Source organism: Canis lupus, chromosome 2 (genome assembly GCF_011100685.1).
Source record: "Canis lupus familiaris isolate Mischka breed German Shepherd chromosome 2, alternate assembly UU_Cfam_GSD_1.0, whole genome shotgun sequence".
NCBI lineage: Eukaryota > Metazoa > Chordata > Mammalia > Carnivora > Canidae > Canis > Canis lupus.
In genome coordinates, this window is record NC_049223.1 from 59,614,895 (window position 1) to 59,639,059 (window position 24,165).

Consider the following 24,165-nt stretch of genomic DNA (forward strand, 5'->3'; position numbering starts at 1 on the left):
CTCATCCAGGGCCTCAGCTATACACTGGGGACTCTTGTACACAGTGCCTTGCATGGCGGGCTTATACTCTAGCACCAGACACAGCATTAAAAGGATAGTGTTGGGAACTGAGAGAACTTCAAGGGCACCCAGAACTGGTCCCTGCCCATCCTCCACTGCACCCTACACTCAGATGCCAGAAAACTACCAACACCATTCAAGGCCCTGCTCCAATGTCACCTCCTATGGGAGGCCTCCATGATTACTCTTGGCATGGATCTTTCAATCCTTCCAGTTCCTGTGGCTCTTGTCTCATTTCCCAACCCATCCCTGCTCCTACCACGTGAGGGCTGACTGCATGTGAGGCTCTCTCAGGGTGAGGAGGTGAATGAGCCATTTCTGGGTCGCAGTTATAAGCCCAGGCCTGACATCCAGGCCTGTTAGCTCAGAGCAGAGTGTTGGATCAGAAACACCTGTTCACACCCTTTCTTGCTAAATTCAATAATCCATTTTCTAAAAAATGAGACCCCAGGGCCCGCTCATGAGGAACCAGGGAACACAGAGGTTCAGCTTCTCATGCCCTCACTTCTCTCAGCAGCTTCTTCCCCAACCTGGAGAGGTCCTCAGCCTTCCGTTCACGTTCCTCACACTGTCCAGGGCGACCATCCACTCCCCCCAACGAAGAAACTTAACTTCCCTGTGTCTCATCCTATAGCACTTTGCTCTCAGCCAGAGGTCTGTTCAGAGAGCAGCTGATTGATAAATGTACACTACTGTTAAAGGCTAAAGTAGTTTAATATATATTGTCCTTTCCTAGAGGAGGGCTTTAACTCAAAAGATGGACATCACTAATGGCAAAAGTTTGCACACCTACAGTGGATAAACTGGGGGGTAGTCAGTCGTCTCCCTGCCTATCTGTATCAGTCTCTCCCCCTACCAACCCTCCTCCCTTCCCTCCTCTTCCTCACTTACCCACTCCCCCCAAAAGAGAAATACGAGGTATGGAGAATGTAACTTGGAGCCCTATCAGCTTCTGAACCTGCACATTTGAATTACGCGGAGATCTTTTTAACAATTACGGATGTCTGGGCCCTACTCTCAACCAATGAACTCAGAACCCATGCAGAGCGCCAGCGTCTTTTCAATTCCCCAGGCGATTCTACTGGGCAGCCAAGGCTGAGACCCTTCGAACAAGAGGTTCTGCCTAAATTACAGGTTTTCTTTAGAGCAAGCTTGAGTCTTCCAGAAATTGTCTTTGCTTTCCCGGCAAAATAATATTGGCTTTCTGTGCCTAAGGGGAAAGAAAAAAGGCTCAGAGAGGCTCATAAAATGTGGGCTTGGAAAATTTTGTATGCCTGGGTGTCAGAGGAGCCCACAGAATCAGAGGCAGATGGCATATGACAGTGGGAGATGCTGCACTTGTGGGGAAAACTGTACCCTGAGTCTGGAAACCTGGTTATCTTATCCTTGGGCAGGTGATTGCACTTGTGGAGGCCACCACTGACCTTGCGCACGAACTCACGCATTCAGGTATTCACCCTTTCAGATTGTCATGTCTATTATTTGCAAGAACATGAAGGCAAATAGAAGACCACGGGCCCTAACTGGGGTCGGACAGACCTGGGCTCCCGCCCTGGCCCTGCCACCAGCGACGGGCGGCCTGCATCCTTTCACTGATTGTGCAAACTCGTTCTGTGCATCTGCGGTGAGCCAGGCAGTGTTGGGGGCCAGGCTGTGGACAAGCAGGTGCTGGCTCCGGCCACAAGGATCTCCTGCAGGGTTTGGGGGGGGGTGCACAGAAGCTGGTGCAAATATTCTCCATCTTGGGCCCTCTCCCTTCTCAATATGATGCTTTCATGAGGATGAAATCACAGAACGCAAGACCATGCCTAGAACTCAAGAAATGCTCCACAAATGGTCATCGTAACTATCACAATCTCGTCCTAGCCTTCAAGGAGCAGCAAAGGAACTAAGGAGTGCCCCCAAAATGTCCGAGGGAGTTAGCCCCAGGGAGTCAGCTGGCAGGCTCCCCTGAGGGGTGGTGGGTGCCATCTCTGCTGGGTGCCCGAGAGCAGGTGAGCTAAGAGGAAGTGCACAGGTGTGGCAGGAGGAGGGGGGAGGGAGACGGACAGGAGGGGGTGTGGACGGACACGTGTGTCAGCAGGTGAGCAAGTGTGAGTGAATGGGCAGAGCTGTGCGGCCCACAAAGGCCCACGTACCCCTCCCCGGACGGCTCCCAGCCCTGCGGCCCCCAGGCCAGATGTGGCTTTAACTACTCACCCTGCATCAGCTTCCCCATGCAATCAGTTTCCGTGCCTGGCCCCTCCTAACCCTGCTTCCTGATCTCTACCTACCGAGGCCCCCGCCCTTTCAGCCTGTCCCAGGCCAGACCCACACTCTCCTCCCCCCCCCGCCCCCCTCCCCCCCAGGGCTGGTAGAGAAGTCTCCCCCTCTCCCCACTCCCCCGCTGCACTCCAGGCTGCGCTGCTGTAGAGCCATCCATCTGTCTGTCGTGCCCTTCTAATATGTCGCTCTCCCACCCCTGGGTCCTCAAAGGCTCCTCATCACCTCAGTGTTTCTTGATGGGGGAAGTTTTGCCCCCTGCCTCCCCAGGGATGTTTGGCAATGTCTGGGCTGTGACATCTGGAGTGAGGGAGATACTGCTTGTATCTCGTGGGCAGAGGCCAGAGATGTTACTAAACATCCCCAGTGCACAGGACTGCCCTGCCCCCAGCAGAGAATTTCCCAACCTGCGGCACTAAAGGGGTGGAGGTTACGAAATCCCAATCTAAAGGACAAAAACATAAGCCTTCCAGAACCTGAGGCCCTTCCTAGCTGTCCCCTGCCCGAGGCATCCCCCGTCTCACCACATCCTGCCTTGGGCTCCTGGCCATGGCCAACCACTGTCGTTTCTCCGTCATATGAAGCACCTATTGCGCTAGGCCTTGGAACTTTCTGTTCCTTTCCATCTAGAATGCACTTCCTGGCCCAATTTGTCTGCCTGGTTTAGTCTCAACTCAAAATGATGCCCTCACTTAGGCTCCTCTCTTATGCCTTGAGAGAGACAAAGAGATGGAGGGAGGCCGGAAGATGGTTGGGGGAAGTGGGGGAGATGGAGGGGGAAGGGGAGAAACAGCTGAAGGGAAGAGAAAACAAAGAAGAAGAGAGGGTAGGCAAATTCAAAAAGATAGAGAACCAGAATCAGGTGCTGAACCCATCTGCCTCTTAATTCTGGCTTCTTCATTGTATCATGGGCTGAGTGTTGAGTGGTGTTGCTAACCATTTGGCCAACTTGACTATTAAAATGATGAAGAAAGGCACTGGACCAACTGTACTTGGCCTGAAACATGCTAAAATGACACCAGTGTCCAGCCGGACAGTTGAAAGGCCCCCACGGTTCATGTGATGTCCACATTCAGGCTTTCAGGGCTGGTCTAGATACTTCTTGCCAGTGAAAAGGTCAGACTCCTGAGCTGATTCCTGGGAAAAGAAATGTGAACCCAGCCTCTCCCCAGCAGGCCAAGCTTCAGGGCTAGTACCAGTAACTTGGATTTGTTATACTTTTCCAGCCGTTTAGCGAAAATGAATCATTGTAAGTATACGGTCCAGGCTTTCTGAAGTCTGTGGGCCAAGCGGGCTATTTGTTGCTTCACATTTGAACCCAGAGGGTTAGTGCTGGGCTGGAGGGGGACCTCTCTGCCCCATCAGGGACAGGCAGGGGGGAGAGGTTTTCCGTCTCCCGAACATGTTCACCAATGGGGCCCTTTTACAGATAAAGTTACAGAGCATCATGCTTTCTTTTCAGCTGCCGGCTCCTTGGCTTCAGGCCTGGGGCCTGGGGAGACTGGTTTTGTTCCCTTGGATGAGGTTTCCAATCTATCAGCCTAAATGAGTACAAGATGGCAACAAAATTGGCCAGCAGGCTCTGGGGAAGGAGAAAAAAGGACCTAGACTCCTCCGGGTTGGCACTGAGAGTCCTACTTGCTGGCTCCCCAGACTGAGCTGGGGTGACTCTTTTAAAGCAGAAACGTTTAGATAAAAGGGTGCCATTAAAAAAAAAAAGTGCCATTAAAAAAAAATCCAGTGGCAGCTCCTGACTTAGTGACACAGAAGCACACAAAAGCCAGCTTAAGGTGAGAAAGAGGGGCATAAGAAGGGCTTCTATCCACCTGCAGAGACTCCCGCACACTCGTCCCATCCCGAGTGGGTGGGGGAGGAAGACAGGAAAGCCTGGGGTGTGGAGGTGGGAGCCTTGGCCCAGACCACCGGGGCTGGGATCCCTGCTCCGCCACTTCCCTAAAACCTGACCTGCCACCTTCTTATCTGTGAGATAGGAGTAATCCCCCCCCCCGGGGGAGGGGGGCTGCTCCCCACCGCATGCCCCAAGCCCTGGCCCGCAAGGAGAAAGTCATCTTCCTCCACCACATTCTGCTCACGGCTGGGCCTGGGGGACTGTGGGGCTGGGTCTCCACACCCAACTGGCCACTCTCTCCTGCTGGGCGTCCCCGCTGGGGCAGACCTGCTGGCCAGTTAGGCGCCAGCGGAGGAACCAAATAATGACTAGACCAGAGACAACAGGCACTATCATTTTCCATTTTAATTTACAAGGACAAGGGTTGCCAAGAGCAAAAAGAAGAGTCATGTCTTCTCCTTTAGCACGAGATGGTGAAGGGGCGAGTGTGGAGCCTACAACATGTATCAGAAGCAGCCTCTGCCCTTGCTCCTTTGCTGTCTCCTGGTCCCAACCACACTCATAAACCAGGGAGGCCTAAAAGCTCACTCCTGCCCTGCGAGCTTCCCAAGGCATGGGGATTTTCTGAGGCCGCGCTCGTCAGAAGGGGGAAGGAGGGCCTGGATTTCCCACTACAGGACACCGTTGGGATGTCAGCCTGAACCAGGGAGAATCTTGCTCCGAGACAGGAAAGCACAGTGGCTAAGAGACCAGGGTCTCCACGGGAGCTGTGGAGTCCCCGTGCCCTGGCTGCACACAGACCTGTGTAATCAGGGCCTCTGGATGGTAGGGTCCAGGCATCCGTGTGTTTTAAAGCTCTCTGGGTGGTTCTGAATCGCTCCACTGAGCTGGGAGCTTGGCCCTTCCACCCAGACCACCTGGGTTCAAACCCACTTCAGATGCCACTTCTAAACTGTGTGACCCTGGACAAGTCATTTCCTGCTTGTGCCTGTTTCCTCATTCATAGAATAAGAATAATTCTAGACCACAGTGGTCAGAATGCAAAGGCACTGTGCACAATGCCTGGGATATAATCAAAGCTGGACAAATGTGAATTGTGATGATGACAATGTTTGTAAATAATAGCCATTTAGAAAGGCGGAAAGGCAATACAAGCCAGAGGTCAGGACGGCAGGCTCTGGATTTCACTGCCTGGTGAGGCAGGGGCTGGGGTGGGGAGAGAGGGTGCTTAGAGGGGCAAAGAGGAAGCAGGTGCAAGAGAGTCCTGCAACCTTGGGCTGCCTGGGCCCGAATCTGGGCTCTGCACAGCACTGGCCATGGTGCCGTGGGCCAGAAATCCATGGTCTCATCTGCAAATGAAGCTAAAATTCACAGCCCCTTTGTGTGGGTACTGGGCGAAGAGTGACGGAACCCTTGTGGGGCTGGTGGTGAGACTTCAATTGAAGTAATACATACCAGGAAGTCAGCAGAAAGCTGGACACGCATGGTTAAGTGATAAGCTGTTCATGGGATAGTGAGGGGGACAGGAATGACGCTGCTGGGCAAAGAGATGTCCACTGCAAGGAACAGCAGTGCATCACCCTCAGGGGGCTGCAGATGTGCTTCGAATTTTATGACAACTATGGCCCCTCTCCCCTCAAATCCTGAAACCTATATGGTTTTGCACATGGCTGCTGGAGGTCTCAAGGAGCACATATAGAGGGAGGTAGACAGGAACGGCCGGGACCCTTAGCAAATTTGCTGCGAGGGCTCATTGAGGGTGATCCTGGGCCCTAAGCCCCTTAGTCCCCCAAGCCTCAGGAAGCAGCAAATTTTCCAGAGGCCACTTTTAGCCAAACCATATCTCCTTGACCCCACTGCCCTGAGATGGCAAGGGTGGAAACTGTCCTTAAGTGACCCCAATCTCCAGATAATCAGGACTCACTCCAGGTCCTTGGAGCAGAGAATCCATAGGATTGATGGTCCTAGCATTTCGTCTTTTATGAATCTGTCTTTTCTCATCCTCTGGACCTCAACTGTCCAATGTGGTAACCACAGGCCACATGCAGCTCTTTAAAGGTAAACTGATTAAAAAGAAATAAAATTTAAAAATTTAACTCTTCACTCACACTGGCCATGTTTCAACAGCTCCACTGGCCACATGTGGCTCCTTCACTAAACCGCACAGATGGAGAAGTTTTCTATCACTGCAGCGCAGCCTTGCTCTAGAACAGGAGGCAGCAAACTATGGCCCTCATGCCAAGTCCAGGCTGTGGCCTGTGAGCTAAGAATGGCTTCTATCTTTTGAAAGGATAAAATGAAATAAAGCAGAATATGAAAGAGACATAAGGCCCTCAAAGCCCTAAAATATTTGTCATCTGGTCTTTCAAAGAACAGTTTTGCCAGACCCTCCTGCAGACCATGGACACTGTGAAAGTGAGGTCCCCATGGGATTTCCCTGTCCCATCCCACAGCTTGTAACAGGACTTCCTGCCTATCTGCTAACACTTGTGCCGAGATTGCTAAAGGTGGGGGGGGCTCACCTCCCACCCGAGGTATAGAGACAGTATGTGCTACATTCTCAAGAGCCCAACGAGCAAACATTCTTCGTTAGGTGGCTGAAGACAAGCTGACCATCACCCACCTGAAGACATAAAAGGATGGACTAGAGGATGACAGGATCCAGGGGAACCACAAGATCAATGTAGATGGTTCTGGATTAAAACCACAGAATTAAATAACCATGCACAAGCCTGTTCAGCCATAAATGAATGAATGAGGAAATGTAGATCGCAACCAGTATGAGGTATCATAACCTCATACCTGTTAGGATGACCACCATCAAAAAATAAGACAAGAGCTGGTGAGGATGGAAAAAGGGACCCCTCCTGCACTGTGGGTGGGGATGCTCAAGTCATGATCCTGGGGTCCTAGGATAGAGCTCATGTCGGGCTCCCTGCTCAGTGATGGGTCTGCTTCTCCCTCTCTCTCCCCCCACTCATGCTCGCTCACGCGCTCTCTCTCTGTCAAATAAATAAATAAAATCTTTTTTAAAAAGTTAAAAATAGAACTACCCTATGATCCAGCAATTCCACTGCTGGGTGTTTATCTGAAGGAAGTGAAAACATTAACTTGAAAAGATATCTGCACCCCTATGTTCACTGCAGCCTTATTTATAAGAGCCAAGACACGGAAACAAGACATCTGTGGATGCATGAATGTATAAAAAATGATGGTGTGTGTGTGTTTCTGGGGGGAGAAAGTGTGACATGCACACACATACACACACACGTACCATGGCATAAATACACACACTATTCAGCCATAAAAAAGAAGAAAATCGGGATCCCTGGGTGGCGCAGCGGTTTGGCGCCTGCCTTTGGCCCAGGGCGCGATCCTGGAGACCCGGGATCGAATCCCACATCAGGCTCCCGGTGCATGGAGCCTGCTTCTCCCTCTGCCTGTGTCTCTGCCTCCCTCTCTCTCTCTGTGTGACTATCATAAATAAATAAAAATTAAAAAAAAAAAAAAAGAAGAAAATCCTGCCATGTGTGACAACATGCACAGATCCTGAGGGTATTATGCTAAGTGAAATAAGTCAGACAGAGAAAGATAAATACTATATAATCCCATTTAATGGGAATGTTAATTTAAAAAAAAAAAAACCAAATTCATAGACAGAAAATAAATTGCTGGTTGCCAGAGTCAGGGGTTGGGGGTTGGCAAACAGGGTAAAGGGGTCAAAAGATACAAACTATAGATCCAACTATAAAATAAATAAGTCCCGGGGATGCCAGGTACAGCACAGTGACTCCAGTTACCAATACTATACCGTAGATTTGAAGGTTGCCAAGAGACTAGATCTTAAAAGTTATCACAAGGGGAAAAAATGTGTCATTATGTGTGGTGATGGATGTTAACTAAACTTCTTGTAGTCACCATTTTGCAATATATCATTGTATCAAGTCTCTGTACACCTGAAACTAACAATGTTATATGCCAATTATATCTCAAAAAAATAAGTTAATGAGTGATCAGATGAATAAATAAATTGGGAGAAAGGGACAACTCTTCCTTACAGGAGAATTCCAATCAATTAATCTGGAAGGAATGATGGAAATAGGAAATCACAATTAGATATATGCTATAACAATAATCTTTCCTCGCATGTGTCATTGATGGATGCTCAGGAATTGTGGGTAAAAGTATGATGAGAAACAAGATATTTACATAACATCAGGTGGTTCCCTGGAAGACACTTGGACAAAAGGAATAATGCTCTCTCCACACGGAAGGAAGCTGGCAGCTACCGTCTTTGCCAAGTGATCACAGTTCACACCCTTGGTAATAAGAGACTGACGTCACATACCCCCGATCTGGTGCCCGAGGACAGTATTCTTGTCAAAAATGCCTAACTTCATTTTATCTAGGTGAAAACAGCCAACCCATCCACACTGAGGGCTATTCTACAGAATAATTGACCAGTGCTCTTCAGAAGTGTCAAGGTCATGAAACCCAAGGAAAGCGCAAAGGATTCTCACAGGTTGGAGATGAAGGGCAAGCGACACTCTGGACTGGATCCTGGGCCAGAAAAGAACATGAGTGGGAAATTGATGAATTCAACAAAAGGTCTTTAACGGTATATGAACATCAATTCTCTGATTTCAATCATTGTGCTATGGTTACATAAGGTGCCAGGTGGATGGAGGGTATACAAGAAGAGCTCTAGGTGTTATTTTTATGAATTTTCTGTGTCTGAAATGATTTCAATATTGAAATCATGAAAAAGTGTCTTTTCAAAAAAGATGTCCTGTCTTCTACCACCAGTCAGTGACTCTCATGCACACGTGGTCCAAATACTTCCCCCGAGCTGCACAGAGCTGGCCTGCCTCCCGCTTCCTGAATTTCATTCACAAGCTCCAGCTGCTTGCCCCGTCGGAAGCCCCAGAGAAAGAAGGCAGCATGGGGTGGGTCAGGCGACAGCATCAGGATCAGTTCCCACTTGGGTTCAAGCTATAGCTCCCTACATGCTCCCCTGGCTGGCTTCATCAGTTCTCATGCACCTCCTCAGAGAAGCCCTCCCTGACCACCCAAGCCAATGTTCCTTTCTCCCCCATCATCCCTTTCTACCACATACCTATCTGGTCTCAGTTCCTTAGGAGCACTTGCGCTTCCTAAAATGTGTTTCATTTCCTGAAGGGTCCACTGGCTCTCTAAAGTGATCTTCCTCCCCTACCTGCTTACCTCCCCTACCTATATTTCTCTCCACCGTGGTACTTCTGTGCCAGACACGAGGTCCTCCACTGCCCTGTCCATGGCCGTATCTTCAGCTCCTAGCCCAGGGTCAGGCCTGCAGTGGCTGCTCAGTGCACCCTACAAATGCTGGCTGGGGTGTCCCCTCCTCTCTTGTGGTTTTCATTAGTCTTTGGCCCACGTCCTACCCAGTACAGGTTTTGGTGTGCCCGTGTGAATAGGACGAGGAGCTGATGACTTACTCATAGAACTCTGCTGCTGGCGTGAACTTGTACTTGGAGTACTTGGTGTGGTTGCCCAGCACGGAGCTATTGAGGAGTTTGGGATCCGTGCAGTTGGGGCTGTTCCAGGAATGGCCACAGTCAGTCCAGGGCAGTTTGAGGGTGAAGGAGGAGAAGAGGTAGTAGAGCGACCAGGCGATGATGACGTTGTAGTAGAAGCCAACATAGATGGCAATGAGTATCACAGCATAGCCAACTCCTGTGTGGGGGCAGAGAGGGGTCAGGCAGGGGCTTCCCCAGGCCTAGTCCCAGAGCCATGTCTCCCGGGGAGCCAGTTCCAACTGGCACTGCACGACCAGACCCCTAGGCACCCTGTGTCAGATTGTCAGAGCCCACCTCTGTGTCCTGAGAACCCACCATCCCTTTGCCTGAGTGCTCTCTCTTGCCACTGGAGCCCCTTGGCCCACCTATCAGGCAGGCCAGAAGTGCCAGGACCTTAATGCTCCCAGGGAGCAACCAGAGTGTAAGCACTAGAGTATATGGAGACACTAGGGTGTAAGTATCCCAGGTCCCTGACCCCTTGGGCAGAATAACAGTGAGGCACATTAATACTCTCTCCCAGTGGGATGAGCCCCTGGGCCCTGGTGGAACTGGCTCGGTGACATACCTTTTACTGGCTGACTCCCCTTCTCTGTCCTCTAACAGTGCTTCCTAGAATCACCTCCCAAAATAATTCCCTACACAAACCCTTGTCTCAGAACCTGCCTCCAGGGAACCCCAAACAAACTCCCTGATTAGTACTTCAGCCCTGTGTGCTCTCTGGGCCCTACTTTCAACCATCTGTTTCGTGCATGTGCCAATCTCATCTTCCTAAATATACTGGAAGCTCCTCTTGGGCTAGCTCGTTCTAGGCTTTTACCCGTAGTAGACTTTTTTTTTTTTTTTCCCCTGTGTAGCATTGCTTTAAGGGAGTAGCCTTAAGCATTCTTAGCTTGTGAGGTTAATCCCTTATCTCCTTGATTTAGCTGTAAGCACATGCCTCAGGCCTGGCCAGTCAGAGTTCTGCTTCCCCACAGCCACAAGGATCAGTTGATAGATGGGCATATGACTCAAGTAAAAACCAATGACTCTTCTCTGGAAACTTTAATGAGGACAGAAGGTATCATTGATTTATTTTGTCACTGTTAAAGTTGGTAGGAGTTCATCTTGTCTTTGCTAATGGCCAGTTCTGCTAGCGCCTGAGTAGAATATGCTGGAGATGATGCTAACGCTGACTTCAGATGGAGAGAGGTGGAGAGTCCAGATACTATTCAAGGACCTGGATCAAGCTGCACCAGAAGCTGACCAGAAACTCTTGGACTTTACTGTATCATAAGCCAATCGATTCTCTTTTACATTGAAGCCACTTTGAGTGGGCTTTCTGGAAATTAAACTAAAAACTCCTAACCAATGCACTTCTAATAAGCCTCTTGTGCCAGCCCATGTCTACTACGGGACTGAGTACATAGAAGGTAGAGTCGGGAGACATGTGCCAGCTGAGAAGAGGTGCAGAGGAATCACGGCCCTCTGTACCATCTGGGCCCGGTTTGCTAACCAATGCTTGGGGGGCACTAAATCAGCCTCCATGCCCTTACAGATGTACAGGGGCCAAGAAATGGCAGCTGCTATGGCTAGTTTCTACAGTTGTGCTCCTAGTCAAATGCAAGCAGGCCTCATCACCTATCCCAGATGTGGTCAATCAGTCATGGCTGTTATATTAAGGATTGTGGGACAGGTTTCTAGCTGAGCCCAGAAAGGCCCATGATCAGTTTACCACGTCTGCCATGGGAGTGTGAGGGGAGAGTAGTTGTATGTGTGCTGGGTACTTCTGACATTTCTGTAAGTATTTCCTATACGGAAAACAGACACCCTCCAGTCATTCAGTGGTAGAGGCTGGACTGGTACCCAGATTTCTAGACTTTCTAGGCTAAGCCGCTCCTGACACACCAAATGCTCTCCATGTCACTCTGAACGGTGGATGCTCTTCACTGTGCCAATAGCTGTGAATCCCACAAGAGAGCTGGTCTACCTGAGATCCCACCTTTGGAACAGTTTCTCCAAGGAAATCTTTTGGACAACCTTTGACACCCAACCCTCCCACCCCACCCCCACCCAGGACCCATTCTTTACCTTTGAAGAATGGACAGATCTTCCACACCGTGGCTGCCCCTTCTCGGTTGTATTGGCCCAGAGCCAGCTCCATGTAGAACAGGGGCATCCCAGCAATGATAAGGAACAGGGTGTATGGAATCAGAAAGGCACCTGGAAGGCACAGAGGTAGAGTGTGACTCCCTGGGGCCCTGCCCAGCCTTGTGCCCAGCCCCACACCCCCCGTAGAGTGTCTCTGGGTTCTCTTCACCTGTTCCCCAGCCACTTCCCATGGGGTGCTCTGTGGTAAATAAATAGAATTATGCAGCACAATGATTACAAATAATTGTCACAGTAGTAATCTTTGCTGTGGCACCAAGAATAACCACCACCCATGCTAATGAGGTTCTATAAAATGAGGTTCAGTAAAATCTGGCTCATCAAAGCTGAATGGGCTTATTCCTTGCAGGATTCTTCTGGCCTTCGATACCTGAGCACACACTGTGAAGCACCACGAGGACGCTTACAGGTACAGTCGTCACCAAATTCATGTAACTGCAGAACCTTTTCTTTCATGAACTGTCACTCTGGGGAATGCCAGTCACCCCAAGTATAGGTCAGAAAATTGAGATGAGAGCAGGAGAGACAGAGCCCAAAGTTATGTATGATTGAATTTCTAACTTTGCTTGTATTTGTCTCATTTTAATGTCACGCGGGGCTTTCCTAAACACGATCTCACTGGATTCTTAGTTTCACTAAGAGACATAACCAGACTGGGTCACTATGTGCCCCCCCCCCCCCGCCCCACGCCACCTGGAGGAAAATGAGGGCAGAGAATAGAGTTGAACTCTTGTGCTGCTGTTAAGTGACAGAATCAAGATTCGCATTCAGGTCTTCCAACATGTCAGGCTCCCTGCCCTGCTACAGGCAGCCGAAGGTAGGTAAACCCGGGAACAAGTCTCTGACCAGGGAAGTCAGGGGGCCCTAGAGGAGGCCCCTGGCAACGGGCAGCGACTCATCCCCGAGAGAGTTCCTGGTGGGATGAGACATGGGTGAGTCTCAGAGATGAGTCTCCTTCTGCCCGGCAGCCCGGGTGAGCTTACCGGGCTCTGAAGCCGCAAGGTGACTCACCGGGATACGTGCCATGTCAGCCCCGGCTACAAGCGTGACCCAAGCAAAATGCCAGCTCCTTTTCCTGACGCAGCTGGAGGTGGCCAGGCCAGATCCACACTCGTCCCGCCTCTGGCCTTTGGCTGAGATGCCGTAACCTTGGAAACCAAACACTCTCTGGCCCGCCCACACCAGCAAAGTGCAGAAAACTGGGAAATATTTCATAATGGTAGCATGAGGAGTGCAGCATCCTGTGCTTTGTTCCAGGCACTTTCCAGGCAAGGTCGCATTCCATCTTCACACCAGCTCTAAGATGCAGAGATGATGACCATCTCGATTTTATAGAGAATTACGGCAGAGTCACATGGCACCCGGCTACTCAGACTGTCAGTTCCAGTCTTCCCTCCCAGGGCTTCTCCTCAGGAAGCCGAGGGCTCTTAAGGACAAAGCATGAAGGGTTGGCCCCAGTGCTCAGAAACCCTTCCCCTTCTGTAGCAACAGATGGTGGGCACAGGAAAGTCCCAGAAAGTGAGTCCCTACTATGTATCAAGTAGGCACTGGGCACTGGACATCTATGATCTCAGCTACCTTATCCAGAAACATCTGAGGTAGCACTTGCTAGCCAGTAATGGACTGGGGTTCGGGCCTAGGTCTGCCTGCCTCCAGAGCTCCAGAGCCATTCCCAACATATTTTGCAGATTCCAGAACATTCTGGCTAAATGAAGGACATGAGTTGAACGGGGTCTTAGAGGGGAGGATATTCGGAAACTGGGGATCTGGAGCCAGCTTAGCCATCTAGTCTGTTGGTCCTACAGTGGTCCGATACTCCATCCGCTGCTCCACACTGGACTACTTGGCAATGCCCATGCACCCACCTCGCTCTTCCCCTCCTCATCTGCTTTCAAACTCCAGCCCTGTCCCTCTCACACACAGAGAGGGCTGATCTGGCACCTGAACCCACGTCTGTCCACGGTAGGACAGCATCCCGGGGGGGACGGCGCTGAGGCTGGTGATGCTGATGGAGGTCACCGGTGATGGTGATATCAGTAAGCACCTGTTATGTGCCAAGCCACATGCTAACTATGCATCTAAAACCGTCCCTGAGAGATGATTACCACCGATTTGGTCAAGTAGCTTGTCCAGACTGGGAAGTATGCAGCTGGGGGTCACACCTGGATCTCTTTGAGTCCCTCTCTGTGGCACTTGCTATGGCCCCCAGGAGATGGAGCCAAAGAGGGATTGAGGCAGACAGTTGGCCCAAGTGCCCTTGCAGAATGATCTGGAGGAAGCTGGGGTAGAGCTGAAGGGCCGGTAAGGGATGTCGGGGGCAGCCAACTGAGGTCAGCTGAGGAGGCCTCTCTTAGAAACAGGCCGGCAGCAGGTCCTAGAAACTGAGGCCTGATTGCAAACTTTCTGGAAGCTAATGCCCTGCAAGGCCTATAGCCACCACATTCCCATGGCCCAGCTGTATCTTCATGCATGACAGCCTTGCACGGGTCTGAGAGCTGAGAACCTCAGAGGCCACAGCCTGGGATCCCGTCTTGATTCTAGAATGCTCTGGTTGTGCAGGTGCTGGTGTGCAGACCTGGAGAAATGCCTCCAGGGCATACCTGCTGAGCCTTCAGCACATATGCATGTACACAGATGCACACTTGTGCACACTCATGGTCCTTCTGCACCCTGACACACACAAACACACGAGGAAAAGAACTACCAGCTGTGAAAGGGGCTCTGATAAATGGCCTTTGGATGAATTTTGTAAGGAAAGCATCTGTCCCATCTCCTCTAGCCTGGTGCACTCTGACAATCCCGTTACTATACGGAGTGACCCTACTGGTCACCGAGGGGTTCTGGAGTCTTCTGTGCAAAAGCCAAGTCCTCAGGAAAGGAAGCCCAGTGCTCACTAAGTTCTGAGTGGGATGCACCAGGGCAGATGTGGAGCTCAGGAAAGGGGAGTGAATGCCTAGAGGGGACTTGGCTAGTGGCGGTGGGGCCCTGGGCCTGCTGGGGATTTGGGGTGAGGTGGAGAGAGTATGATCAGGAACAGGCTGCAAGAAGGCAAAGAGAGTCCCCTGAGGCTTAGTGGAACCCACTTCCCAGTCTGCTAATGCTCAGATTCCTCAAACTGTGCCTTGTGGCCACACCCTGATATACCAACAAGGGAAAACCCACAGAGCTGTTTCCTTGGTGCCTGTAGCTCAGCTATGGATGGTCACTGCCTACAGCTTGCACCAGATTTCCATGAAAATCTTGGCCAGTGCCAAGGGTAGCCAGATTTGTGCCCCTTCTCCGAACACTCCAAAGGCAGAGCAGATGTAAGGGTGCCAGAGAGGGTGAGCTTCCTTTGGAGACAGCACTGCTCCCAGCAGGTGCAAGGCTGGGGCCGGGACAAGAGTACGGGGCAAGAGTACGCCATACGTGGCCACCTTTTTCAATAAATCAGCCATACCTTTTAAATCACATGTGCCTTATCTTCTTACCTCGACAACTAAACCTTCATGACGGTTCTGTTACAAGCTTCAATTCTGGAACCCTCCTCTCCTATAGCTTTGCACCACAATGTGGTAGCATAGGGGGAGCCCCACTTGCCCTGTGTACTTCCTCCCCACCACAGGGCTGTCCAGCGGCATGCAAGGCCTTTTGCACACACGTGTGGAGTCTCGCACCCGCATGTCTCCACACCCCTGCAGACAACGAGCCCCTGGCCTCCCCTGGATCCAGGGCCTGCATACTTGCAGCACAATCCATATGGCAGAAGAAATTAGGTGAGCGGCCCGAAGACCCAGAAGGGGGCTGTGGTGTTCGCACAGGGAATTCCAGGGCCCCGGTGCCTGGGGTGGTGTGGGGAGGCAGTGTTCTGGGTGGCCAGGCCCTCTTGGCCCTGGCCTTGGTGAGAAGGGCAGGAGGGCAGAAACGGGCCCCCTAAAGCACAACCCAGGGCAGACCCGGTGGCACAGCGGTTTAGCGCCACCTGCAGCCCAGGGTGTGATCCTGGAGACCCGGGATCGAGTCCCATGTCAGGCTCCCTGCATGGAGCCTGCTTCTCTCTCTGCCTGTGTCTCTGCCTCTCTTTCACTCTCTCTGAATAAATCAATCAATCAATCAATCAAATCAATCTTAAAAAAAAAAAGAACTAAAAAATAAAAAAAATAAAAATAAAGCACGACCCAGAGCAGACCCACCCAGTGACATTAATATGATATATAGATATCTGGTCTCTGCTCTGGGTTCCTGCCCCAGAGCCCTTAAAAATCCTTATAATTTTCCAAGTGAGAGTGATAGGAGTGTCCTACACAGAGCTCCTGGGATTTTCTAGGTGCTAGGAGTGTCTTTTGTTCTAATGAGGCAATTCTTAGCGAGCTCCTGGGTGGGGGCTGGTCACCAGAAAGGTCAGGCCTTGATTAGAAGCTTGGAAGTTTCAGGCCCAGCCTCCCACCTCTGGGAAAGAAAGAGGGGCTAGAGATGAAGCTAATATCGAGTACACCCACGTGACGAAGCTTCCAGAAAGATCTCTGAACTACAGAATTTGGAACACTTCTAGGTTGGTGAACACACCCATGTTCCAGGAGGATGGCAGAGCCCACAAGGGCAGAGACCCCCCACATGGGACTCCTCCAGACCTCGCCCCATGACCTCCTCATCTGGCTGCCCATCAGTATCCTTCATCGTACCCTTCATGACAGACTGGAAAATGTAAGTAAGCACTTCCCTGAGTTCTTGGAGCTGCTATAGCCAATTTCTGAACCTGACGAGGGGATCATGGAAACCCCTGGTTTATAGCCAGTTGGTCAGAAACACAGGTGACAGCTGGAGACCTGTGACGAGCATCTGAGGTGGGGGGCAATCTTCGGAAACTGAGCCCTTAACCTGTGGGGCCTGCCAAATCCAGGTCACAGGTGTCAGGACTGAATTGTAGGACACCTGGCTGGGGCCTGGAGAGTTGGTCAGTGTGGGGAAGTACGGGTGACAGCCTCTGCATCCTGGTGTGCTGTGATAACTGAGGGGCTTCTGGGCAGCCCATGACTAGAAAGGGGTCCCACAGTGCTGTCCAGAGCCCCTCAGGAATGACGGACCTGCTTCCCCGCAGCTGGCACTGCTCTGTCCTCAGCTGTCACAGGCCCTTGGCAAGTGCCTCAGGTGAAGAGAGCCACCTCACCCAAGGCCACAGCCCCTTCCCCAGGCAGCTGGTATCCACTGATCTGTTGACTACGGGACATAGTCTCAGCCTCCTCACCTCAACCTGGGACAAGTGTGTGGGGCCATCCCAGTTTCAGAGGTCCCCATGGTCAGCTGAGGCCCTGCTGAACTTGGCAGCCAACCTCTCCATCTAGCCAACACTGCTTTTCCCCCTTCTCCCCTTCCCTCAATCCCTTGCCCGCAGCCTCCACTTTCTGCCTTCCTTCTGGCCTTAGAGCCCTGTAGAACAAAACTGATCAGTCTTGTCCAAAGCAATGCTTTGCACCCCGGGGGTCAGGCATAGCATCCCCTTCTGAGCCTTTGCCAGCTAAACAGCTGGCTTCACGCGGCCATTTCTTCAGGCAAACACTCCAGTTCTTGTAATAAACCAAGCCCAGATCATTCAAGTTTGTCAACCCAGACTCTCTCTAGGGTAGGGTATTGGAACCATGTAGTGACAACTTGTGTTTTCCCCTCCCCAAGACTTGTCTTCTCCTTGGGGGCCTCAAGGACCCCCATGGGCTCCTGTTCCCTGGCCTCAGGATCCCCCTAACCTCAGCCCAGGTGGAGTCTTGCAGCCCTTGACTCCTGCCTCTCCCTGAGATTAGCCAGGAGCATGGACACACGCCTTTGCAGAAGCTCCTGCTGCTCCAGGAGGAAGTTTCACACCAAGTGATCTACACATTCAGGTTAGGAACTTCCAGCTGACCTGGGAGCTGACTTTGTCTCTGAGACCGGAGAACATGCCCCCTTCCTGATCAACCCCCCTGGCTCCTTTAAGGAGGGCAATGGGGGTGAAATTCAGGGAAACTAGCGTTGAGGCTACTCCTCCTCATCTAACCACTCTCCCTCTGCTGTCAACCTCATAGCATCTGACCTGATTTTTATGAATGAAGCTGGGGCTCTCCCTATAGCTCCTCGAAGGTTCTGGTTTCCCATCTCGGTCCCGGCCTCATTAAAATGAACTAAGAGGGTGTTCCGGATGCTCAGAACTACACTGTGGAGGGAAGTACTACCCACCAAAAACCAAAAGAACCTTGTCTCCCTCATTCGGGATACAACACTTCCAATAACAGAATTGAAGATGACATTGATTTTTAGGATATCTACCATGGACCATGAGCTCCCTGAGGGAGGGGGATTGCCTTTTGCTCATCTCTGTGTTCCTGGCATATGGTGGGCATGTTGCAAATGCTTTCTCATGAAATCAGTGGCTCCCAGCAGTGACTCACATGGAGGATGCAGCTAAGGAAAGCCCCAGGGCCTTCCTTCACTTGCACTGTGACCTAATCCTGACTTAGGCAGTTGGGTCTGGGACCACAGGAAAGGGTGGAACATTTATCCCCATGGCAACCCATCTTGCTGGAAACCAGCTTCTTTAGATCTTCCTGGCCAGCTTAGAGCAATGAGCCACATCACGCTGATGACCCCAGATTAAAGTCTCAGCTCTAGCCCCTGACGAGCACCTCATTCCTGCAAACTCATCAGTGGAGGGCCACGCCAGCTGGCTGGCTCCCCTGCAACTGAGCTGAACAATAGGAGCCAGGCTTGGCACACTCAGGGTTGTAGACGGCCTCCCATGGCCCAGCTGGGTGTGAGGGCACTGAGTTCACAAGCCTCTGACCTCTGTACCAGCCACCATTTCACATCCAGCCTCCAGAGGCCCAGATATTTTGGCCAAGAGGGCTCCCACCCCTGTGGGCTGTGGGTACCAAACCCCTCAGCTTACTAGGGAAAGGAGAAGAGCCCTATTCGGGACCAGAGCCCCATCTCATAGGACCCTGTGCAGGGAATGTTAGTTCCCATTTTCCAGGTGAGCAAAGCACAGTGGGACGAGCTTAGACCGTCAGAACACGGAGCAAAGCTCAGCTCTTGATTCTTGATTCTCTGGGCCTCCCCGGTGTGCCTGCTGTCCATTCTTACCCTCCTTCCTCAATTTCCTCCTAGAATCAGTTCTGTTCCCTCCAGACTCAGGACCTCCTGGTTCTAGCCTGTAGTTAAAAATCATCAAACGATAACAACAATAGGAACAGGTCCGTTTACTGAGCCCTTTCTACACACCAGACACTATTTTGAGGCCTTCGTTTATGTCATCTATGTCATCACCCTGCCAGAAGGTATACTCTTTCTCCTTCTCTGCACAAGAAAACTGAGGCCCAGAGAGGATGAGTCCAAGGCTACATTTCCAGGAAGTGTCAGGTTTAGATTCAACCTGGGTCTGTCTGAACCCAGGGACCACGTGCCTGACAGCACAGGACTCATCTCAGAAGTAGCCGTTGCCAAGACCCCTTCCCTGTCAGGGAGGCAGACATGGGGACCCAGCAGAGCTGCCCACGCCTCCCTGGGGACCAGCACAGGCCAGGCCCAAGATCACAGGTGCAAGGGAGATTCTAGCACTCTGAAAATAGCCCCACGGCCTGGCAGTGTCTCTCTGTTGGAGAAGGTTCTGAACAAAGCCCTGGAATTTCCAAGACTGGCCTTCCCTGTCGGCAGCCTCCTGCACTTGTGCGTCGTCCCAGCAGCTGGCCTATGGGAAGATGTTCAGACAGGCTGATGGTTCCCAGGAATTTATTCAGAAAGTATTAGCCGGGGGCCTAGACTATTGGCACCTCTAACATCTCCAAACATCCTCCAGTCTGAGCCAGTGTGCACAGCCAGGCTGGGAGGTTACTATGTTCAAACTGGAACCAGAGGAGTACACAGGCTAGTAAGTAACAGGGCGGGTAAGGCCCGGCCTGGGTGCGGTGCCGAGCTAGGCCATCAGAGAAGGACAGCTCTTGGGGGTCGTCTAAGCTCATCTTTAGCTGTAGCAGGAAGCTTGGGCTTACAGAGAGGCTGGGCCATGCCCAGAGAAATGGAGCTGGGATTCAAACTGGGGTCTTCTGGCTGCTTCCATGATTATAGGATACCCACCTGTGCAACCTGCTGGCCCATGTCAGGGACTGACTTTAGAATCAAGGTTAAGAATTGATCTCCGAAGGAGCAGCCCAGAGGGCTTAGCAGAGATAAAGCTCTGAAGCGGCCAGCTGAGCTCCCCCAGGGGGCCGAGGAGTAGTTTACAGAAGGAGCCACCTTCTTCGAGTAGGAGATGGAGGGGGAGGTTGTGTCAACCATGGACAGCGGAGCCAGAAATGGAAATTCACTGGTACAACTTCCCCACCCCTTAGCCTGGCATTCAAGGTCTCCTGGGCTGGGCCCCGACTTGCCTCTCCACCCTTATCTCCACTTGGCTTGCCCTCCGGCCAGCCCACACCCCTCGTCTCTGAGATGATCCCGTGTGCATTCTCCAACGACAAGAATGCCTCCCACCTTCTCGAGGCTTGTCCATGCCCCTCCCACCCCAAGGGGCTGAGCTCCAAGCACAGTCCCCCTCCCCATCTTGCTCACACAGCCCCTCCTCAGGCCTTTAGAGCACCGGTCACCTCTCACATCTATTTCCCACATCATCAAAATGTTGCTCAGAAAGAGTAGCCGCTACCTTTACTAGGAGCCCTGCTCCATGCCCAGCTCTCCACGAGCCTCGTGTGACATCCCATCCTCACCCTCAGAGATGAAAACCATTCTTTCCACTTGATGGATGAGGACACTGGGGCATATGAGGCCGCCCCAAGTCCCACTGGCAGGAGCTGGAACCAGGGACTGCACAGCCAAGGCCTCGAACCCCTAGACTACCCCCCGCCCAGCAGCAGCACCCTCTCTTGGTCAGTTACTGCTGGGGTGCCCGATGTCTCTGGGTGGGCATAAGGCTTTGAGGGCTTGGATCATTTCATTCATTTACACATTCAGTGGAAGTCTGTTGGGTACCTGCTACCACATTCCTAGGACCTAGACCTTATTTGGGGTGTTCGAAATAGAGGGAGGAGCAAGCCACATCTATGTGCCCCGGTCTATTTGGGTGACCAATACACAAAGAGATAAGTGACCGAACAACTTGGGTGGGGTGATGTGCCAGGTTCCGAGGAGAGAAGCTTCCCGCCAAGTCTGCCTACAAACTGGAGCCTGTGACAAATCGGCTGTGTCTGTGTCCCCAGCACCTGGAGTATCACCTTGCACGCATGCAGCAGGCGCTCACAGTTGGTGGCAATGGCCGAGGGAGCACCCAGGGTTAGCTGCAAAACATCCAGCTAGCCGATGTGTCCAATTGGCTACCTGGGATGCTTTTAGTTTCAACGAATACTTAAAACCGTGAAAATGGCGTGTGGTGGTGGGACACTTTGGGTGACTAAAGCTCCTTGCAGGCAGACCTGGTGATGAATATATCTAGGTGGCCTCTGCAGAGCCTAGCACTGTGCCTCACCCTGGGAGGAACCTGATAACTACTGCTGATTAATGATACGGCCTCCTGCTATCTAGGGACACACTGTCTCGGATAGTAACTGGGGACATGCTGGGTGGCGCAACTTAGGGCCTCAGTGTGTCTTTCATTCATCATTTCCCCATCTGCTAAAAATACATGGAATCTGCCTTTCCTCCCTCCCCGGGGCCAACCACACACGGAAGAGTGTCACCTTGGGATCATGCTTCCCATTTCTCAACCAAAGCAAGTGTCCAGGGAAAATTCTGAAGCAAACAGCTGGGTCCCAGAGTCTATGGGACCTCAAGAAGGAGCTAGGGGCTTAGCACCTTGTATTCCGCCCTCAAGCCACTTTTTCCAGGGCTCTGACCCTTTCACTGTGCTGTGGTTGGTCTCTAGACTCACACCCCAGGCAGGTAGGTCATCTGTCACCCTGCTCAGGAAAGGGGAGAGAGCCTGGCTACTTCCCCTGGAGTTTCCTCCAGGCCCCTCTCCCACGTGGCCACGACCCCAGGAGGCAAAGCCTTCATCCCAAACCCCCAGGCCTCCTGCTTCAAGGATCGGGCCAGCTTCTGGTACCTAATGACGACATCCTACCTAGGCTGGGCACTCTGGTGCCTCCACCAAGCCGAGAGTGGAGTTCCCTCTGGCACTAGCCACTCTTGGTGTGTGTCTGTTCCAGAGTCTTTGTCCCCAAGAGTGCAGGGCCTCCCAAGTCCGTCAGGGAACCCACATCCTCTCTCCCCTTTTGGCCCAGAGGTCCCTGCCCCAAGGCTCAGGGTGCTGGAGTTAGGGTCACTTTTGTGTCTGGCTGTCACATCCTGAGCACTTCTGGCGCCCCTTCCAGAGCTCTCCAGATCTCCACCTCTTCCTGCAAACCATCAAAAGATGAGGGTTTCTCGCCCATTTCAGGGTCTCAGATTCTGTCCTTCTACCCGTGCGCCTATCACTGCCCGGGGACCAGCCTCCATTTCCCCCTTTCCATCGGGAATTCCAATCCCTTTCTGCCCTGAGCCCTGTCCAGACCCTTGCTGCGCTCCAGACTCGCTCACGTGCTTCCCTTCTCCCGCGGCGCGTCCCTCCCGGCTCCTCCATCCCAGCCCCTGTCCCGGCCGGGCCGCCGCTGCGGGCAGGTGGCCTCCCCAGTCCAACCCCGGCGCATCGGGGGGGCTCACCGCCGCCGTTCTTGTAGCAGAGGTAGGGGAAGCGCCACACGTTGGCCAGGTCCACCGCGAAGCCGATCACCGACAGCAGGAAGTCGATCTTCTTGCCCCAGGTCTCCCGGGGCTGCTCGTCGCCGGCTCCGGACGCCAGGAGACACTGGACGCCGTTGCGCTCTTTCACCACCAACAGCTCCACGGCTTTGCGCCCTTGCCCGGGCGGCTCCGGCCCCGGGGCCGCCCCGCTGTTCTCGGGCTGCACCTGCGGCTTCATCCGCGCCAGAAGCATGGGTGCGGTCGGCGAGGGGAACGGCAGCGGTCCTGGGAGCACGCCGAGGTCCTGCTCGGGTGGAGGGAAGAGCCGCGGTCACTGGGCCATCCCGCCCTGCCTGCGCCTCCCGACACCCCCGGAGCGCGGAGACACAGCGGCCGGGCGCACGGGCGGGCGCGGGGATCGCCAAACCCGAGCGCGTCTGTCGGAAGAATTTGGGAACAGTCGTAGCGGCGCGCGGAGCGGAGACTGAACCGAGAGGCGGAGACGGCCGCGCCGCGCCCCGTGGGTCTGGCCCGGGACCCGCCGCGCGTCGCTCCTGCGCCCGCTCCCTCTCGCCCCCAGATGGCGGGGCCGGGACGCGCGGAGGCTGAGACGCTGCCCAGGGCGGTGACCAAGACGGTGCCGGTCGCCGCTCCCTGTCCCCCGCCCCCAGCTCCGATCTGCGCCGCGTGCAGCGGCCCCGGGAGCCTCCCGGACACTCACCCCTCTGCACTTCAAACTCGCGGCGGCTCTGGCTCGGCGCCCTCGGCCGGGGCCTCCCCGGCGCACCTGGGCCGCGGCGCGCAGGGCGCACTCACGTGTCGGGCCTCGCCGCGATCCCGGTGCCCGCCTGGCCGCGGCGGGCGGCGGGCGGCGGGGCGCGGGGCGCGGGGCGCGGGCCGGGGCTGGGCTCCGCCGCGTGGGGCTCGGGCGCGGCCCGAGGACGCGGGAGGCGCGGGGCGGCCGGCGGGGCGCGGGCTGGCTGCTTCTGGCCGCGCCGGGCGGGGGCCGGGCTGGTAATGTAGCCTGCGCCCCAGGTAACGCGCCGATTGCATTAAGCCCGCGCCGGGCCCGCTCCGTCTGGAGCCTGTTAGCGCTAATGGGGACTGACAGCGCGGCCGCGGCTGGGCAGGGGCGGGGGCGCGCGCGGGCTCGGGGCGACGCGGGGACCCGGCGCCCGCTCCCTTTCCAGCCCGCAGCGGCGCGCCAGGCGCAGCTCCCGGGGGGCACCCGGCTCCGACTTCCCACCGCGGAACCGGGGTCAGAGCGGCGTCGGCGAGGGACCCGGGAGAGAGCAGGGAGAGCAGATGACCCGAGCCAGCACCCGCTCTGCCATCCGCCTCGGGCCACTTAGACTGCCCCGCTGGAGTTTCTCCAGCCACAAAGTGGGAATGTTCTGTCCAGAGCCTACGGGTGCGCAGACCGCGCGCGGGCGGGCGGCGGGCGCGGGGCGGAGGGGTCGCCCCCCAGTCCTGACCTCCTCTGTTAGAGGCAGGCTAGCGCGCATCTGCAGGGGTGCCTCCTGTTCCGCGAGGCCGAGGCCGAGAAACCCATCCGTGATCCACGCCTTCGCTTACCTCGTGCGCATCTGTGCCTACATATGCCTGCTATGTGCCAGGCACTGGTCTAGACTCTTGGGG

General features: G+C 53.6%; 1 protein-coding gene across 1 annotated transcript in view; it reads right to left on the reverse strand.

The window, feature by feature from the left end:
- SLC6A2 (solute carrier family 6 member 2) overlaps positions 1-22,780 on the reverse strand; it is a 43,236-nt gene extending 20,456 nt beyond the window's left edge. Inside the window, 3 exon segments of the mRNA NM_001136502.1 lie at positions 9,646-9,883; positions 11,794-11,925; positions 22,507-22,780. Coding sequence (NP_001129974.1) covers positions 9,646-9,883; positions 11,794-11,925; positions 22,507-22,780 — 644 coding nt within the window.
- Positions 22,781-24,165: the final 1,385 nt, after the last annotated feature.